The sequence below is a fragment of the Helianthus annuus genome, chromosome 4, assembly GCF_002127325.2.
Source record: "Helianthus annuus cultivar XRQ/B chromosome 4, HanXRQr2.0-SUNRISE, whole genome shotgun sequence".
Classification (NCBI taxonomy): Eukaryota; Viridiplantae; Streptophyta; class Magnoliopsida; order Asterales; family Asteraceae; genus Helianthus; species Helianthus annuus.
The window spans coordinates 35,770,771-35,788,888 of NC_035436.2; the positions used below are offsets into that span (position 1 = coordinate 35,770,771).

The 18,118-nt window shown below is 36.5% G+C and overlaps 1 protein-coding gene across 1 annotated transcript; it reads right to left on the reverse strand.

Annotated features, from left to right (window-relative positions):
• Positions 1-10,083: 10,083 nt before the first annotated feature.
• Positions 10,084-15,431, reverse strand: LOC110936124 (probable E3 ubiquitin-protein ligase RHG1A). Its single transcript, XM_022178456.2, has 6 exons — positions 15,104-15,431; positions 12,870-14,157; positions 12,742-12,792; positions 12,553-12,651; positions 12,344-12,481; positions 10,084-10,458 (listed from the first exon to the last, which is right to left on the reverse strand). Exons 2-6 carry the CDS (start codon positions 14,136-14,138, stop codon positions 10,324-10,326), a joined length of 1,692 nt encoding a protein of 563 aa, XP_022034148.1. The 5' UTR covers positions 14,139-14,157; positions 15,104-15,431; the 3' UTR covers positions 10,084-10,323.
• Positions 15,432-18,118: the final 2,687 nt, after the last annotated feature.

An 18,118-nucleotide genomic window follows, 5' to 3' on the forward strand; every position in this document is an offset into this window, starting at 1 on the left:
AATCTCACAACCGTTGTATAATGGTTTTTGTGCATTTTCAATTAGATGTTGTAATTTTACATAATCATCATCGTCAATATCATTCTCTAAATCCTTAAACATGTCATCTAAATTTTTATCATTTAAAGCGTCCTCAGTTAAGTCGTCATCATTTAAATCGTCTTCATTTAAATTGCAATAATATAAGAAATTTTCATTATCCTCATTGTCTAAATTAGTCGATGTTGTGGCACAGTTAATCTGTGATTCCCCATGTTTTGACCAACAAGTCTAATTAGGCATAAAACCATTCTCAAGCAAATGATACTCTATATCACAGATATTTCCAAATTTTTGGAAAGTTTTACAACTCATACAAGGACACCAAATCTCTTTAGAGACAACATTCCTCCGATTAGGCCTTGGGGTGTACTCTAACTTCATTGGTATTAAAGATGACATGGCAAGTTAACATGTCTTTCAAACCATTCCCTCCCCATGTTAAGGGGAGTTAAAAATTCCATTGGTTAACATGTTAACTTAGTCAAAAAAGATTAAGAAATTAACGTTATTTATTATCAATGTTTATTGTTGGGATTGAACCCTACCAGAGGAATAGATAATGAAAGCCAAAACTGGTTCACAACAACGGATTCATCATAATCAGCTGTTTGCATTAAGCTTTCCCCTTGATAGTGGTTATTTGGCAACTGACAGACTTCAAAGCACTGCTCAATAAGACAACTGCTACTAAAGTACTAATGAAGATTAAAGGCTGAAGCTCAATCTACTGACGGAATCCAAGCACTGCTGAAGAGTTAAAGCACTGCCCATTCAAGGTCTGGTCACCCTTTGAAGAAAGCACTGATGCTCAAACATCAGTGGTTGACTACATCAGTGGTTGACTACATCAGTGGAAAGAAGAATCAGTGTTTATACATCAGTGATTAGAATGTAATCAGTGTCTGTATGGTCAGTAGTTATAGATCAGTGGATAGAGTTTGTTAGGTTGTTAGATGTCACTTTCATGGTGACGTCAGCTGAGATGCTTCAGTGGTTTGGTTTGCCTATAAATGTAACAGTACCCTGTACTGTTACATTTGATTGACTGAGTGGGTTCTTCTCCTCATGTCTAATCCTTTCATCTTATGCAATCAACCATGGAGTATCAGGCTGAGGGGGAGTTTAGCTTGTAAGCATGCTTTATAATCTTTTGATTTATATTGTAATCATTTGACTCAGTATGAAGCATTGGTTTATCAAAACTATTTTCTCCTTTGATTGTGTTTACAAAGTTTGTGTTCATTTCCGCTGCACTTAATGTTCAATTTATGCAAACAAACACAATTCTGAGAGCCTCTGATCCTAACAATTGGTATCAGAGCTTGGACAGTCAAATTCGATCTAACAGTCAATTTGACATAACAGTTCAGCTCAAAATTCATTGATACTAAGGTTGATTGTATTTAGTTGAAAAACAGAGTAACGAGAAATCATGTTCAAAGTGATTATTCAGATACTCTGTAAAACAACCAAGAAGTCATAAGACACACAAACTTCACATAACAAGTGATATCATGCATAAAACACCTACAGTGCTCAGATTTGAAAATATGTCTGATAACTATGGTATAATCATTTACAAAATTGATTTCAAGTGTTGAAATGAAGTTTGTGTTGCTTCCATCATGTTTGATACTAAAGTGTGAACCTCTGGTAAACAAAAACCAAGTTTCGTAAAAACATTAGTGTTTTTGTTAACATGAAAGGAGGGAAATTAAAACTTTAGTTATCGAATCTTATGTGTTGAAAAACAGGTTGAGAATCCTGTTAAAAGGATCAAATCAACTTTCTTAAGAACACATTAAGAAAATCAGGTGTTAAGACAGACTAAATCATATGTAATGTGAGATTTGACATAAGCATGTGCAAAAATGTCCAAGTTTCTCCAAACATTGCTGAAAAATGATTCTAGTCTAAGTATTTCTTCAATAAAATCCTCCCAGTAACTATTTTAGTACTTATGAATGGGAAGGGTAAAAAGGGAAAAAGAAAAATCACAAAAACTCAAAAGTGTGTTTATCTCAAAACTTTTGAAGTCAAAAGAAAAGAGTATAAATGTAAAGCACTTAAGAGTCCAAAGTTGGGTAAACAATGGTCATCAAGCAATTATGTGCATTCATTGATTCAGGGAAGTTCAGGGAAGTTCAGGGAACAAATATTTCAGAATCCTCACATGTCTCCTCTTTTTGCAATCAATTAACAAGGAAATGGTCACACAAAATAGTCATTTCAAATCATTGACCATTTTCCTAAAACTTGAGAATGATGTGACTATGAGTTTTAATTGGAAAATATACCAGAACCCTTTTTGATGTTGTTTTCAGAACAACCTTTAATTATTTTTTCTTGAAAATGTTTTTCTCAATAAAACAGGATATATTATTCTTTGTTTGTTTTTTAATAATATATTTTGTACTTTTACTTATTTTTGATAGTAAAAGTATCAATCTCCTGTCAGGATATAGAACCTCTATTTTTGTTGGTGATATTATCCTTAAAAACAAATCAAAAGGAAAAGGTACTAGTGCCAATATCATATCAACCTCAAGTTTGTTTTATCACAGATCAAAAATTGATTGCTAACAGATTTTAAACTACTGAGATACTCATGTTCTAATTCAAATAATTAGACACAAAACGAGTAGCCTTAGTAAAAAGGTTTTCATCATCTGGGATACTAAACCACTGTCAGGAATCTATAAAAGCTTCAAAACTTGTAATAAACATGTGGCAAAACCTCGAACATAAATTCTTTGAAAAACTGCTGACAAATTAAGCTTGATAATTTGCATCTAAAATGTATTTTGTTAAGTATAGCATTCCTGCAGATGTTTCATAAATCACCATCAACAGATGTTGGACATGATATTGTGTTTACACAAGACAAAATCAATCCCCTCATCTGAACAAGCAGATGCTCAAATTTTTGGTCAAAAGTTCAAACACTGTTGCACTAACAGTTGCTGATGTAATAGCCTTTCAAAACCTCACCATTTCCCTACCACTGTTGTGCTCAAACATCTGTTTTCTAAACATTGTCCACTGCTGAAAGTCAACCTCTTCTCTCTCATTCTCTTGAAAAGCATTGTTGTTCAAAATCAGTGTTGTATCCACTGATGTGCTATCCACTGATAGTAAAAATCATCCACTGTTTCATTTGTTACCGTTGTAACCACTGATGTTTGCTCCATCACTGGCTCTCAAAACAACTGTCCTCCATCTTTCATCTTTTCATCAGAGGTTGGCACGTGGTCAGTTTTTAGCCATCAGATCGTTGTAACCACTGCCACATCAGCATTTACTTTTTCCCTAAATAGAACCCTGATCAAAACCCCAAACAGGGTTTTACATTGTCGAATTGAATTCCAAAAATTCTCTTCTCAAAGCAGTTTCCCACTCTTAATCACAAATCATTCTTTGATCTTCTTCATCAAAATGACGAAATCAAAATCAAAATCATCCTCATCCTCTGTTTCCAAAGACGCCACTCAAATGGCCGCTGAACCCATTGAAATCCCATACAAATCCCCTCATAATTACTTGGGTCTACTCACAAAACCCACTACCACCAACATCTTCGACTCCATCATTGACACTATGTCTGCGTTAAAGTACAAAACTTTGCTTACAGCAGATGCCCCTATTTACCAACAAACCCAGAGAGAGTTCTGGAAAAATGCTACCCTTGAGAAACAAGGAGACATCGTCATAGCCATCAACTCCTCTATACAGGGTAAAGCGATTCAAATTACTCCACAATCAATCTCAGAAGTCTTTAAGCTTGATGATCAGAAAGGTAAAACTTCTTTTTCTAAAAGCGAGTTGAAAACTGATTTTCTGGGAAGGGGGTATGCTGAACAACCAAAAAGAGATACCTTACAAAAAGGCTATTTCCCCTCTGCACCTAGGTTTTTATTTCACACTCTTTTGATGTGTGTTTCAAATAAAACAACTGCGTTTAACGAAATACCATTAAAAATTTAATGTCTGGGTTATGCTATTTTAAACAATGAAGATTTTAACTATTCTCAGGAGATCTTTAATGACTTGATAAAAAATGTTGACAGCAAATCATTTTTGCTCTTTCCAAGGTTTCTAAGCTACTATTTTAAACAAAAATTTGGAAAGGAAAATGAAAATTTGCTCAAACAAGGTGTTTATTTTCAAATAAATGGTTTAACACCTGAAACATTCTCTAGAATGTTAACACCTTCAAAAACAAAAGCAGAGGTGCATGAGCAGAATTTAGCAGATAACACTGCTCCTCAGGTATCGGCTGCTGAGCCCACTGCTCCAGGTGATCATAGCATCACAACCACTGCTTTGAAACCCACACCTGCCATTACCAAAAAGACCAAAAAGAAAACATCCAGAAAGTCCCCCAAACCCAAAACAAAGGCACCTCTGGAAGATGAGATCCCAGAGCCACTGCCAGTAACAACACAAATGTCACCTATAACCACTGCTACTACTTCCTCACAGCAGATGGACGAAAGATCTCCACCTTTGCCTCAAACTCCTCCTGCATCCTCACAAAAGGATCAGGTTGTAAACATAGGGACCTCACAATATGAAGCTATGGATTCAATTGGATCCATCTTCCTCAGTCCTGATCCCAAGGACATGTCTCTTTCAACACCTTTATCTTCACCCCTCACATTACCACAATCCATAATACCTTTGTTGCATGCAGTTGATATAGCACAGACACAAACCAGTTCCTCTCAATCACCTATCACTGAGAGTATACTCCCACAAGTGACTGGGTCTGATGTTTATACCTCTGCTATCCCAGCAACTATTGAGGAGGTTACACTGCAGGGATTACAAGTAATTCCTGACAGTAGTTCAAGTGGAGTAGCCACTACAAATGTTGAACCCACTGGTTTACATTTGGACAGTGATTACATTCATAAGACTCCCTTGAAGGCAATTTCTTCCATAGCACCTCTGAGAACCACCAGTGAGTTTGTTATGGCCACTGGTACCTTCAAAAGGCTATCAAGTGCTGAAGGAAGAAGACCCCAGTACCAAGAACAAGGGGCATCAATGAATGACTTTTGGGATTCATTTCCTAAGTCACACATTGGTACAACCACCGCTGGTGGGGAATCATATGATCCCATTAACGTGGGTGATGATTTAAAATATCAGGAATTGACGGGCAGAATTGAAAATCTTGAAACATCAGTTGCTGAAATAAAGGATATGGTGCAACAGCTGTTAAAAGCTCAAAAAGCACAATCCACTGTTGTTCCAGCTCAAGCACCTGCACAACCTGCACCTGCTGCAAATGAGCTATGGAATGTATTTCAACCCATGCTTGAAAAACAAAAACAAATGGCTGATCAGCAGCATGCAATACATGTACAAATGCTGGCAAACATGGTGGAGTCAAGATTTAAAGATACTCAAGCAGACATCAAAGCTATCAAGGCTCACATCCAAAGCACCCTGGAAAAGTTCCTCCCACTGTCCTCTTCATGAATAAACCCTTTCTAGATAATGCCAAAAAGTGGGAGAAAATCAAGTGGAAGAAGAAAGGAATTGAGGATGGTGTTTATATTGAACCTGAAAAAAGATAGCCAGACTAAAGCTCCCGTATCAACAACCACTACTTCAACACACACCATTTCACCACACACCAACAAAACCACTGCTCTACCATCATCATCATCATCATCTATAGTCACATCACCACCATCACAACCAAAATCACCACCATTACCTCCTGCCATAAAGCAGAAGACAACAGATGTTACAACATCTGTTGTAATGACAACAGTGGTTGAAACACCAGTTGTTTCAACACCTGTTAGTCAGACACTTTCCACCACTCAAATCACTACCATTTCAACACCTGCTCAAAAGCAGAAGACACCTACTAACACATCAGTAGTTGTAAGGACAACAGAGGTTGAAACACCAGTTGTTCCAACAGCTGTTAGTCAACCATCCACCACTGCTCTCAACATTTCTACATCACAACCAAAATCCCCTTCACCCAAAAAGCTTTACACAAGGAAAAGGAAATTTCAGAAGAATGCTAATGATATACCAGCACCTATTCCTTTATCCTCCACACCTTACAATGTCATCAATCCACAACCACCCACTCAAATATCCTCCACTAGAATTGAATCTGTTGCTGAGAAATATCCACTGGAATTGGAGGCTGTAAAGGATGAAATGAAACAATTTTATACAATAGATGATCCTTGGGAAAGAAGATTTCCTTCTCTCATTGGCTTCAGGAATCCATTAAACATGAGTGAGTATCTAAAACTCAAAGCCAGGCAAGCAGATATAAGAGCCAGAATTGAATGCAAAGATCAAGGTGATAAAGCCATTTCTGAAAGAATGGAGTTCTTACTCACAAAGGTCAAGCAAATGGAAGATTATGCAAAAGACCTGAGCAAAGATATGTCAAATATGCCACCTGATGCTGCCCTACAAAAGGTGATGAGAAAGGAGTTTCTTGAATTCATCATGAAAGAAAAGTTCTACTCAGCTAAAGAGGAACAATTCAGTGAATGGCCACTCATTGCACTAAAGCATGAGGTAAACAGGATCAAGAGAATCAAGAATGATCCTAGCAAGAAAAGAACAGCTCCAAACTGGAGCAAATACAAACAGGCTATTGTTAAACTCACTTCAGAATACAAGAAAAGGAAACAGGAGTTAGTGGATGCAAATGTGGATACTGCTAAAGCCATAGCAAAATGGACAAAGCAGTATACAGATGAGGCTTATGAAAGGCTGAAAAGAAGGAAAATAACATATCCTAATGTACCAAAGAAGCCCGAACACAAAGAGCCAAAACAGGTCATTGATCCTAAACCACTGCTCACATCAGCAGATACCCCTATCATTGTGTTAAACCAAGAAAAAGGGAAACTATTGACCAATGAAGAAGAAAAGGAAAAGGAAGCTGAGTACTTTACAGAAGCCATCAAGAAAATGGATCTAAATGAAGATAGCTCAGTGAAACTTCAAAACCTTGTCAAAAAGGTATTGACCAAACCTGCATCACCAAACACTTCAGCAGACATGACAGCCATTGAACTTGAACAAAGAAAAAGGCAAGAGCTGATTGAACAAGAAGCTACAGAAGACATAGCTGCAGCAAATGAAATCACAAAAAAGGCCTTCAATCAAATGTCAGCTGAAAACTCAGAAATAGCAAAAAGTCAGAGTACTGATCATGCTGAAAACTCTGAACTATCAAAAGCTCAGAGTGCTGATCATGTTGAAAACTCTGAACCAGCAAAAGTACTAAGTACTGGTCAACAACCTCTCACAAGGCCACAATCCCCTGACTCATCTGTGAATAAACCTCTCCTAAGAAACCCATTGGGTTTAAAAGTACTAAAATGGATGTCTGATCAAAAGACCCATGTATTGACCCTGATCAGATCCAATGGAGAAGTGAAGCATATATCAAGGGATCAAGCACTAGGTCTGGGTGTTGAAGATCTACAAGATCTCCTTGAGCTTACACTGTGTAGGGATGAGGGTGATACAAGTTCTCAGGATTTTGAGATTCAATTTAAAGAACAAGTTAGGGAACTTCTGATGAGAAATAAAAATCCAGAATAATGAAGAGTTTTGGCATTATCTGTTCCAGGGGGAGATTGTTGGGATTGAACCCTACCAGAGGAACATATAATGAAAGCCAAAACTGGTTCACAACAGTGGAATCATCATAATCAGCTGTTTGCATTAAGCTTTCCCCTTGACAGTGGTTATTTGGCAGTGGTTATTTGGCAACCGACAGACTTCAAAGCACTGCTCAATAAGACAACTGCTACTAAAGTACTGATGAAGATTAAAGGCTGAAGCTCAATCTACTGACGGAATCCAAGCACTGCTGAAGAGTTAAAGCACTGCCCATTCAAGGTCTGATCACCCTTTGAAGAAAGCACTGATGCTCAAACATCAGTGGAATGAAGAATCAGTGTTTATACATCAGTGATTAGAATGTAATCACTGTCTGTATGGTCAGTAGTTATAGATCAGTGGATAGAGTTTGTTAGGTTGTTAGATGTCACTTTCATGGTGACGTCAGCTGAGATGCTTCAGTGATTTGGTTTGCCTATAAATATAACAGTACCATATACTGTTACACTTGATTGACTGAGTGGGTTCTTCTCCTCATGTCTAATCATTTCATCTTGTGCAATCAACCATGGAGTATCAGGCTGAGGGGGAGTTTAGCTTGTAAGCATGCTTTGTAATCTTTTGATTATATTGTAATCATTTGACTCAGTATGAAGCATTGGTTTATCAAAACTATTTTCTCCTTTGATTGTGTTTACAAAATTTGTGTTCATTTCCGCTGCACTTAATGTTCAATTTATGCAAACAAACACAATTCTGAGAGCCTCCGATCCTAACATTTATTTTAGCTAAGAAGTTAATGAAATGGTATTATTATTATTATTATTATTATTATTATTATTATTATTATTATTATTATTATTATTATTATTATTATTATTATTATTATTTATTTTGTATTTAATTTAAATATTTAATATTAAAATAATTAAAAAATGGTGAGTGAGGTAGAGTTAATAAGGTTAAACTATTTCCTTAGGATGAGATGGAGTAAAAAGTGTAAAAACGAGTGATGTGGCGCTTATATGGATTTAAGAAGGGTTAAAGTATACCCCATGACCTTAGCTTCAGCAACCTTAAGATACCCATCCTGACCTATACCCATCCAATCCTTTTTTTTAAATACTCATCCTGATCTATACCCATTCTAACCCAAACTCATTTTAACCCATTACCCAAACTCATCTAACTTACCCACTTTACCACCACTAGTTACAATGCACACATTTATGAAGGATATACTGTTGGAATTAAAGGTCAAGGGCAACCGAGAATTATTAGATGGAAAATCTCAAAAATAGTTGATAATAAACTGCTTGCAATGGTCAACAACTACTGGAGGGAGTTTTCAATCGAGATAATAACATCGGTGATTAATCGAGTTAGGTCACGCGCATGTGCATACTCGATTAACACGGTTGTTTTTCGGGCTTGATAATTAATAGTTAATTTGTAAATAGATTATTGTTTTGGGTTAAATATATTTTATATTATTATTATTATTATCTCATGTCCATGACATATTAAATTTTTTTAACAGCAAATTTGGACCACTGACGGATCACTGGAGTATTATCGTGTCACCAGCAGAACCACCCGATCATATCCATCTTCACTAGGCAATAATGTCTATACACTAATTCAGAAGGAAACCCAATAAAAATGGGAAAAAACCCCCTTGTGTGAATCGAACACAGGACCTATTGGTCCCAAAGCCTTATCTCACCCCCAAGATGCCAGTAAGCTATAAAGCCATGGGCATGACATGTTAATTAAATCGTTAACCAGATTGTTGTTGTCCTTTGGGCCAATGGTGGTTGAGTTTTGAAATTATACGTTTGGATGAAAATGACAAAAAATCTCCAAAGCGAATGGCAATATAGTACAAGAAAGTTGTTTTGGATAAAACTGGCAAACATGCCAAAATCTCATAGACGATTTTGGCAATTTACTCTAAATACAATAATAAAAAGAGTTGTAAAACACAATGAACTTGGCATACCGTAACCCAGGTCATTGTGTATACCGTTTTTTTCAATCAATACTATGCATGTTTTAAAGATTAAAAAACGCTTTTTTATAGTGTAATATTTTTTTAAAAATAATGCCGTATGAAAAAAGTTATTAACGTTCTAAAAAGGTGAAGGTTGAAAAGAAATAAAAGATTATCTAGCATGCCCCATAATGCGCTTTTTAAAACGAACTCTTCTATTTATTTATTTTTTTGTGAAACCACCAATTTAATCTTAGCAATCCATTACACAATCTAATGGCTAAGATTACTTCATAAGCTTTTTTATTAAAACACAAGTTCCTAAGTTCCTGTTATATCCTAACCCTTATAACATATTACTAACAGGGTTTTTATAAATCATTTTCAAAAACAAACAAATAATCTCAATTTAAAAAAAAACAAATAAAACCCAAAAAAAACAAACTTATTCATATGAAATAAACATGTTGGTGAGCATAAAATAAATTGAAAACTGACATAAGTTGTGCCTTTGGTTCATCATTAAAAAGAATCCAAGAAATAAAAACATAAATAAATCTCTAATGATATAACAGGCAAATAATATCATTTGCCAACAATTTCCCCAAAGACAACACCTTAGTTGCGATCTAAGAAACAATAGAATCTGCATGGCTGGCCGATTCGGCTCATTTAGTCGCAAACCCGGTTGACTTACAAATTGGGCACAAGTTCTTTTGTTGCAGCCATTGTTTAAGGCAACCATGATGAAAGTCATGCCCGCAGTCCAGTGTTCCGAGATCGTCTCCATCCTTGTATTCCTCCTAAAAAAAATTAAGACAGTTCCAATAAGCGATTTCAATTAATCAGGATTGACGAGCCAGGTGTCACGATCCGCCTAAATACAAAACTTTTTTCGCGAGTTCCGGAACTCCGTGACACAGGGGTCTCACTGGAAACAGCCTCTCTATTCCTACGGGGTAGAGGTAAGGCTGTCTACATCTATCCTCCTCAGGCCCCACCGTAGCTTGCTATTGGTGGGTTTTACTGAATATGATGATAATGAGTTAATCATGATTGAATTTAGAATTAGGAGTGTCAAATGAATCGTTTTCACGCGTGTCACACATGAACCAAAACACGATACGACTTTTCATGGGTTGACACAGCATGACCCTTTAACCTGTCTTTTTTGGCATATAATCTATGCAGTTAAAGCGGTCCAAAATCGAATAGCGGTCAAGGTCCGCTATATGATATATAGGTTATAGCGGTGGTATAGCGGTGATATAGCGGTAATTTTTATACCATGCATAATTTATGTATTTTTATATATATAAATATATCTTTGAAAAATATTAACAGTAATATCAAAATTCATAGTAATATCATTCCATTATCAAAAACCTGTTGCAAATCAAATACTAATAGTAACTTTGAAGTATTTAATTTAAGAATTAACACAATCAAACACCTTCACTGCTATAACCGCTATAGGCCACCGCTATAGCGGTATTTAGCGCCGCTAATAGCGGAACCGCTATAGGCCACCGCTATTTGGACCGCTACACACCCTGAGGTCCGCTAACCGCTATAGCAACGCTATAGCACCGCTATTAACTGCTTAGCATATAATATAACTATGTTTAAACTATGAAACTTGATTTTCATCTCCCTTTAATTCTTTGAATTTTGGCATTTCAATTAACCGGCCAAAACTAGCCTAAAACAGTCTAAAAACTAAACCTATGCAGTTGATATCGGTGACGGTGGGATATCGGTTATCGTCCCTCAACAAAATATCAGTGTCAAATATTGGTCCGAAATATCGGGTCCGGTATTATCGGCGATACTGACCGTTATTTTGGATGCCTTGATTGATTAGATCATGTTTCAAAGATTGGCACTTTTGAGTTTTGAGCCTTTTGAATTTTGATATTACTATTTGTTTTATATATGTTTTATGTTTTATATCTTTATATATATGTAGATTCTGCATGATATTAAAATTACCGATACCCCACCGCGATAACATATATCTCAAATATCGACCCTTAACCATTATTTAATTTTGGACCAAATCAACTGCAGAAAGCTAAACAAGCCTAAAACATGTCTAAAACAGCTACAACGGCCTGGAATACATGCGGCCTTTGTTTCTAAAGCTCGAACTCGTCTCGGGCCCAGCTTGGTTTTTATCTATTAATTAATTTATATTAATTATAATATATTTTATATATAATTTAGCTATTTTTTATGATTTTATAATAACAGTTATTATTATTTAAATATATATGTAATATATTAATGAAAAGTTATATAAACAGTGGGCTCGTTTAGGCTCGCTAGTGGCTCGCGCTGGATAAGCGAAGCTTGGGCTCGTTTACTAAACGACCTTATTTTTAGGCTCGGGCCCGGGCTCGTTCAAGCTCGGCTCGTTTCGAGCTTTATTCGAGCCGAGCTCGAGTAGCTTGCAAGTAGCTCAAGCTCATTTGCACCCCTATGTCTAGGCAGCAAGCTCACCATTTGAGCCTTGAGCCTTGACTACCTAGGTTTAGCCAGAGGTGTTCGCAGGTTTGACCTTAAACTGACCCGAACCGGTTTAGACTCAAAAACCCAAACCCATGAATTTGTTGTTCGTTCATATCGTGTCATAATTTCACACCCCTAGCTTTAATTACCAAATGGTAGATAGAATAACTTATATACCTGACATATACAGCAAGGTTCTGCATTGGGCTGACCCGTTTCAACGACATACTGTTTCTGTTTGATATGCTTTAAAATAGTTTCTTCGGTCAAACCGGTGTTTACATTTCCTATGCGCTCTTCCAATGCCAGAAGCTCCTGCAAAACCCGAGTTGAAGTTATAATTAAAGATATTTTTTTTATTAATATACAAAAATAAATAATTATACCTCATAAGACATATTATCTATATCAAGCCTCATATCTCTATGCCTATCGTGTATATCCGCAACACCATAGAACACTGATTGATCCAAGATCATAAGATCCTGCAACACAAAAAAATGACTTTAATTATCTTTATTCTCAAAATCAAAATAAAATTATTATAAAATTACTAGTTTCTATTAAAAGCTAACCTCAAATCTCAACGGTTCACCCCTGCGCATAAGATCCAGTACATTGCGAATCTGCACCGAATAAAAATATTAAAAAAATATAAACTTAGTACTAAATTATTAGATAACATAGTAATTAAAGAACGAACCTCCGAGACTAGCCGACCTCTTCCTTCACTGCCAGGTGTCCCGGTCCGTGAATGATGCGGGAAAGCGAACACGCCCTCAAGTTGTCTACCGAGCAACAACGAAGATCTCGAGAGCGGTTGATGATGATGACCTGGCGGAATTCCAGCATCTTGGGATGAAGAAGAAGAAGAAGAAGACGAACCGCTCAAAGGCGGAGGAATTCTTGCAAAAATGTTACCATTCTGCCCTACACCGCCACCCTCTAGATCAGTAGCCGACAACAACGACCGCCGAAGAAACGCTGATAGTCTTCGTGGATGATGGCTTGATGAAGGCCCGGAACTCGGCCCGGATCGAGAACCGGTGACAACGCCATTTCCATTTCCATTTCCACCAGTGTTTACATTGAGTTCGGTTTGGGAAGCGGTTGTTGCGTTACTTGGTGGTGTAAATAGCGGATGATCGGAAATCGAATCGGGTTCGTTTCGATCGCCTGGCGTAGCAAGATTTGGTGACCGGTTTGCTCTGGCACTAGAACTCCGACTCCATCTCGATGTTGATTGTAAATTTCTTCTCAATGCTGGAACCCGTAAACCAAGCTGGCTTTGAAGACTGGATGAATTCGAATTCGAATTTGAATTCTCAACTGGCAGGTTAAGTCTCAGAACCGAAACATCAGACTCCCGATTGTTATTATTAGCCGGTAGCGGGTCAACATTTCTATGAGCGTTTTCACGAACAGGATGCTCACCGATACTCAATCCAAGTCTCGGGATAGTCGGGTCGGAAGGGGGGTCTTCTGAAACTGTGCGCCACGAACTCGGACCACCCTCGGATCTTTGAAACATGTTTGAACTTCCGACCCCTGAAGAAGATTGCCCAATGCTTAACTCGACTGCTTTTCTTTTACGAGAAACCTGACGGGCCTCTAACTCAAAAGGGTCAGAAGACGGTCCAAAGGGGTCGGAAAACGATGAACTGGATGAACCACGATCACCCAAAGAAAGCGTGCTAGATGAAGGTTCAGGACAAGATTTCATCAAAGCAGGCCACCCACGGTCTGGTCGCGGTTCGTTATGACTCTGGTTTGATTGACTCGGGCCAGAACTTGAACTGGGTTCACCTACGGTCCACATAGTTAGATTCTCCTCTTCTTGACTTGCTGGGTTCAAAGACATGTAGTCGGGTAACCGGTTTGATGGAGAGTTAACGACATCACTTGATGTTGAACCGTGTTCGAACCCTAATGTTTCCGAAAAGGAACCCATAGCACCCCTCTGTTCTTGCATTTGAAACCTTGAAAATTTCCTGAATTTTAAAACAAATATATCAGTCACAGACTCATTTAACGGATTTTTTGCCTCACGGTTTATCCGTCAAAATTCATCTAATAAGAACAAAAATTCATCTTTAAACATTTTCTACACAAAAAATTCAATCATAAACAAATAAACATAAAAATTATAGTTATTTGTCTATCACATTGTCTAGTCTCGATATTCATTCGTCAAAATTCATCAAATTACCGACAAAAATCTATGTTTTGTACATGTTCTACACACAAATTTATAATAATAAACAAACAAAGCTATTTATATCAAATCATGAATCCAATTTGCTTCCACATGAATACATCTTTGTAATAAATCCTTAAAATTCATCAATCAAGCTCATACAACACATTGTCTCGCCTCGATATTAATTCGATAAAATTCATCAAACTACCAACAAAAAGTACCTTCATACATGTTCTACACACAATCTTACAATCACAAACAAATAAACACAAAAATTATAGCACTTTAAACAAAAAAAATGAAGCCAATTTGCATCCACATGAATAAATTCAACATCTTTGTAACACAAAAAAAAAAAAAAAACCCTATCTTTTTAACATGTTCTACACATATATTCACAATCACAAAGACATAAATTATAGCACTTTAGATAAAAAAAAAAAAAAAAAAAAAAAAAAAACATAAACCCAATTTGCATCCATATGGATAAATTTAACATCTTTGAAACAAAACCCTAAACATTTCCCCAATTTGGATTCAAATGCTAATCAACTTGAATCTGTAAATAACAATCAAGAACCATAAAGAACCAATCTTTTACAACCAAACACCAATACCCACAAACCCTAAAGTCAAATTCACTCAAATTTCACACCACACATCACAAGCAACAGATCTAACCCTAAAAACAAAAATTTTCTTTGAAAAAACAGAAACCCAGATGATCAAGAACATACCAGACAAAAACAAGAGGAGATTGCAGGCAAGATGGATCTAAACCCAACAAAAAGAAACCCCTTTGTGTGTTCAATCAATCAATCAATCAAGCAGGTAGGTATCTTTCTGATTCTTGAAGCAAATTGATACCCCTTTTGAAAAGGGGGGTTATGTTATGGGGGAGAGAATCAAAGATGGAATTGTGTGTTTGTGGGTGTAAAAGGACATTGAATTCACCCACACACAGGGGGTTAGAGAGAGAGAGAGAGAGAAAAGTAGAGAGAGAGTTTCACCAAATGGCGTTTGTTTGTTTGGCCCAATGCACGCCAAACCGATCAACTGTTGTTGAAGATGGGTTTCTTGATCACGCCAAGCACCCCTTAATGTCTTGTCTCTTGTGTAAAAAAAAAAAAATCTTGTAAAATATAATCCTTTTTTTTTAAGTTTTTTGATGTCACACCATTTAATGGCAACTTGACTAAATTGGTTGTTTAGATAATTATGAGTTACATTCTCACCATTTCAATGCAAACATATCTTTATAATATCAAATTTTGAATTTATGAGGTAATGTGTATAATATTATTACAATATATCCATGTATTTAATGTAGTAGAGTAGTAAATACTGAATTTTGGATTATTAATAATATATAGTTTTAAAATAGAGATGGTTTGTAAAGTGTTGATGCTGATTGTTTAAATCGGATCAAAGTAGTTTGTTTGAGATTTATACGGTTTGATACACGCTTTATATCTTGAAAATCAGCTCTAAAGATTCGTCAGTGATTTGAAACATGAAATATGTCACATAGTCTAGGAATGGCAATGGGCCAGGCTTGGGCCGGGTATTGGTAATCCCAGAACCGTACCCGGTTGTAATTCTTTGTCCCATACCCGACCCGTTACCCGTCTGGTATTTTTCGGGTAATTACCCGTCGGGTATCGGGTATACCCACGGGTATCGGGTATACCCGTTATTTACTTAAAAATACCCATTGGGACAAATGTGCACTTTTTACTTCGATGTTTATATAATTTACTATTTTAATGACTATAACAAACGAAAATATAATTAACAACTTACATATCATATTCAGACCACATATACTTTAAAACGGTTACTTAATTAAATAATTGTATCAGGACCACCTAATTGCATAAAACATCTTACATAATAAAGGGTGATAGCTTCCATATCTAATATACATGCTCAAAAATAAGTTATATGTTCACTAAACACTTGCCATATACATATCCACTATAGAGAAGGTAATAAGTACGCGTACTAAGTTTATAAACAGGGAAATCTATAATATGATACTTTCGGGTATTATTCGGGTAAATGGGCCGGGTATCGGGCGGGTATCACTAAATCCCATACCCGGATTTTTCCTATTTTTAAGCCCATACCCATTGGGCTTCGGGTATACCCGGCCCGTATGTTTCGGGTTTCAGATATACCCGTCGGGCTTGGGCTTTTTTGCCATCCCTACATAGAAACTAAAATGACCCTTAACTGTTACAATTTATGTCACAACCAGTATTTTTGGTCACAAACTTTTCGAGTTATTTTCATAGTCTCATTTGAATTTTTATATAGATTTTTGGTGTAAAATAAACTAATTAAATCCATTCAAAAAAAAGTTAAGTTTAAAAGATTTAAGTTTTATAAAGTTCAAAAAAGAAAAAAATAAATTGTATAAAAGTTTTAAGTTTTAAAAATGGAAGGACTAAAACTGCCATATTAGTTAAGTCTAAAAACAAAGGAAAACAAAGTTTAAAACCGTAAGGGCTGAAAATGTCAAAATGCAAAACTTTCAAAAACAAAATCAATATTATCCCACTTTTACTTTCTTCTTTTTCCCCAAAATTTCGGCAACCCCGGAGATCCCTAAATCATTCGATTTAAAGCAGTTTTTTGGCGATAAACCTTATCTCCACATTAAACTCACCTACATCTCAATTATCATCCCGTAAAACGTTGCGATGGTGTTTGTTTGTTAACCCCATTACCTCTGTATATCTTATTTCCATCTTTGTTTGTTCATCACATCAATCGTGTATATCGTGTATAAATAGAGGTCATCGAACCTCCTTCCAACTCGCCCCACACAAATTCCACCTCCAATTTCTCTGGTTTTTCTCTCTCCCTACACTCGTCGGAATAACCAACTCTGACCAAGCTTCAAATTTGTTCAAATCGAGCCCGATTAGGTACATACTTGTGTGTGTTTTGTTGGTATTGTTATCTAAGCAAAAGTCCTCTGTTTATTTTAAAGGAATAATAGATTTTAATAATCCCAACTATTAGCCTTTTGCCGGCAATGGTCCCAACTTCAAAAATAGCCAGTGGTGGTCCCACATTTTCGCATATTGTTAATCTAAGCAAAAGTCCTCTCTCTACCAGACTACCACCACCATCAACCCGTAGCCGTCTCCACCATCACCACCCCCACCGGAACCCTAACCCCAACCTTGCAAACAACCCTAAATCAGCAACCATCAGCTTTAAACCCAACATCCCATCCACCGTCATCCACCATCACCACCCCCACCACTAAACCATAACCCCAACAACCTGCAAACAACCCAATCATGGTTTTTATATGTTTCATCTGGGACGTATAAGCTTGTTTGATAATGACCCGATTGTTGGATAAACTTCCGGTTCGCTTCACACAATCACCTTACATTTTTTCATGTCGATTTCAACTTGAAGGCATTCATACCATCTGTAGAAATGATAACAGAGAGGTAGAGAGAGAGAGAACAAAGAGGTAGAGAGAGGAGACAGAGAAGAAATAAAGAGAAAGAGAAAGGAAGTTTAGAGAGAGAAAAAGGTTTTATTTATTTATATACTTTTTTTTTAATTTTTACACAAATAACCCATGATATAATTTATTTAACCAATAATCTATAGGAAGGTGAAATGATAAGAATACCCTCATGTGCAAGGCACATGGCTTGATTTAACTGAAAAATTTAATTGGGTTAGGCTCAAAGGATATATCGTGCAAGATTTTGAAACATTAA

What these genes read in the sequence shown, in the direction of transcription:
- LOC110936124 (XM_022178456.2), bottom strand. Translation starts at nt 14,138, where the DNA reads ATGCAAGAACAGAGGGGTGCTATGGGTTCCTTTTCGGAAACATTAGGG. An exon ending in GTGAACCGTTGAGATTTGAG is followed by an intron (nt 12,652 to 12,741) that starts GTTAGCTTTTAA and finishes TTTGTGTTGCAG; the next exon opens with GATCTTATGATCTTGGATCA. An exon ending in TAGATAATATGTCTTATGAG is followed by an intron (nt 12,482 to 12,552) that starts GTATAATTATTT and finishes CGGGTTTTGCAG; the next exon opens with GAGCTTCTGGCATTGGAAGA.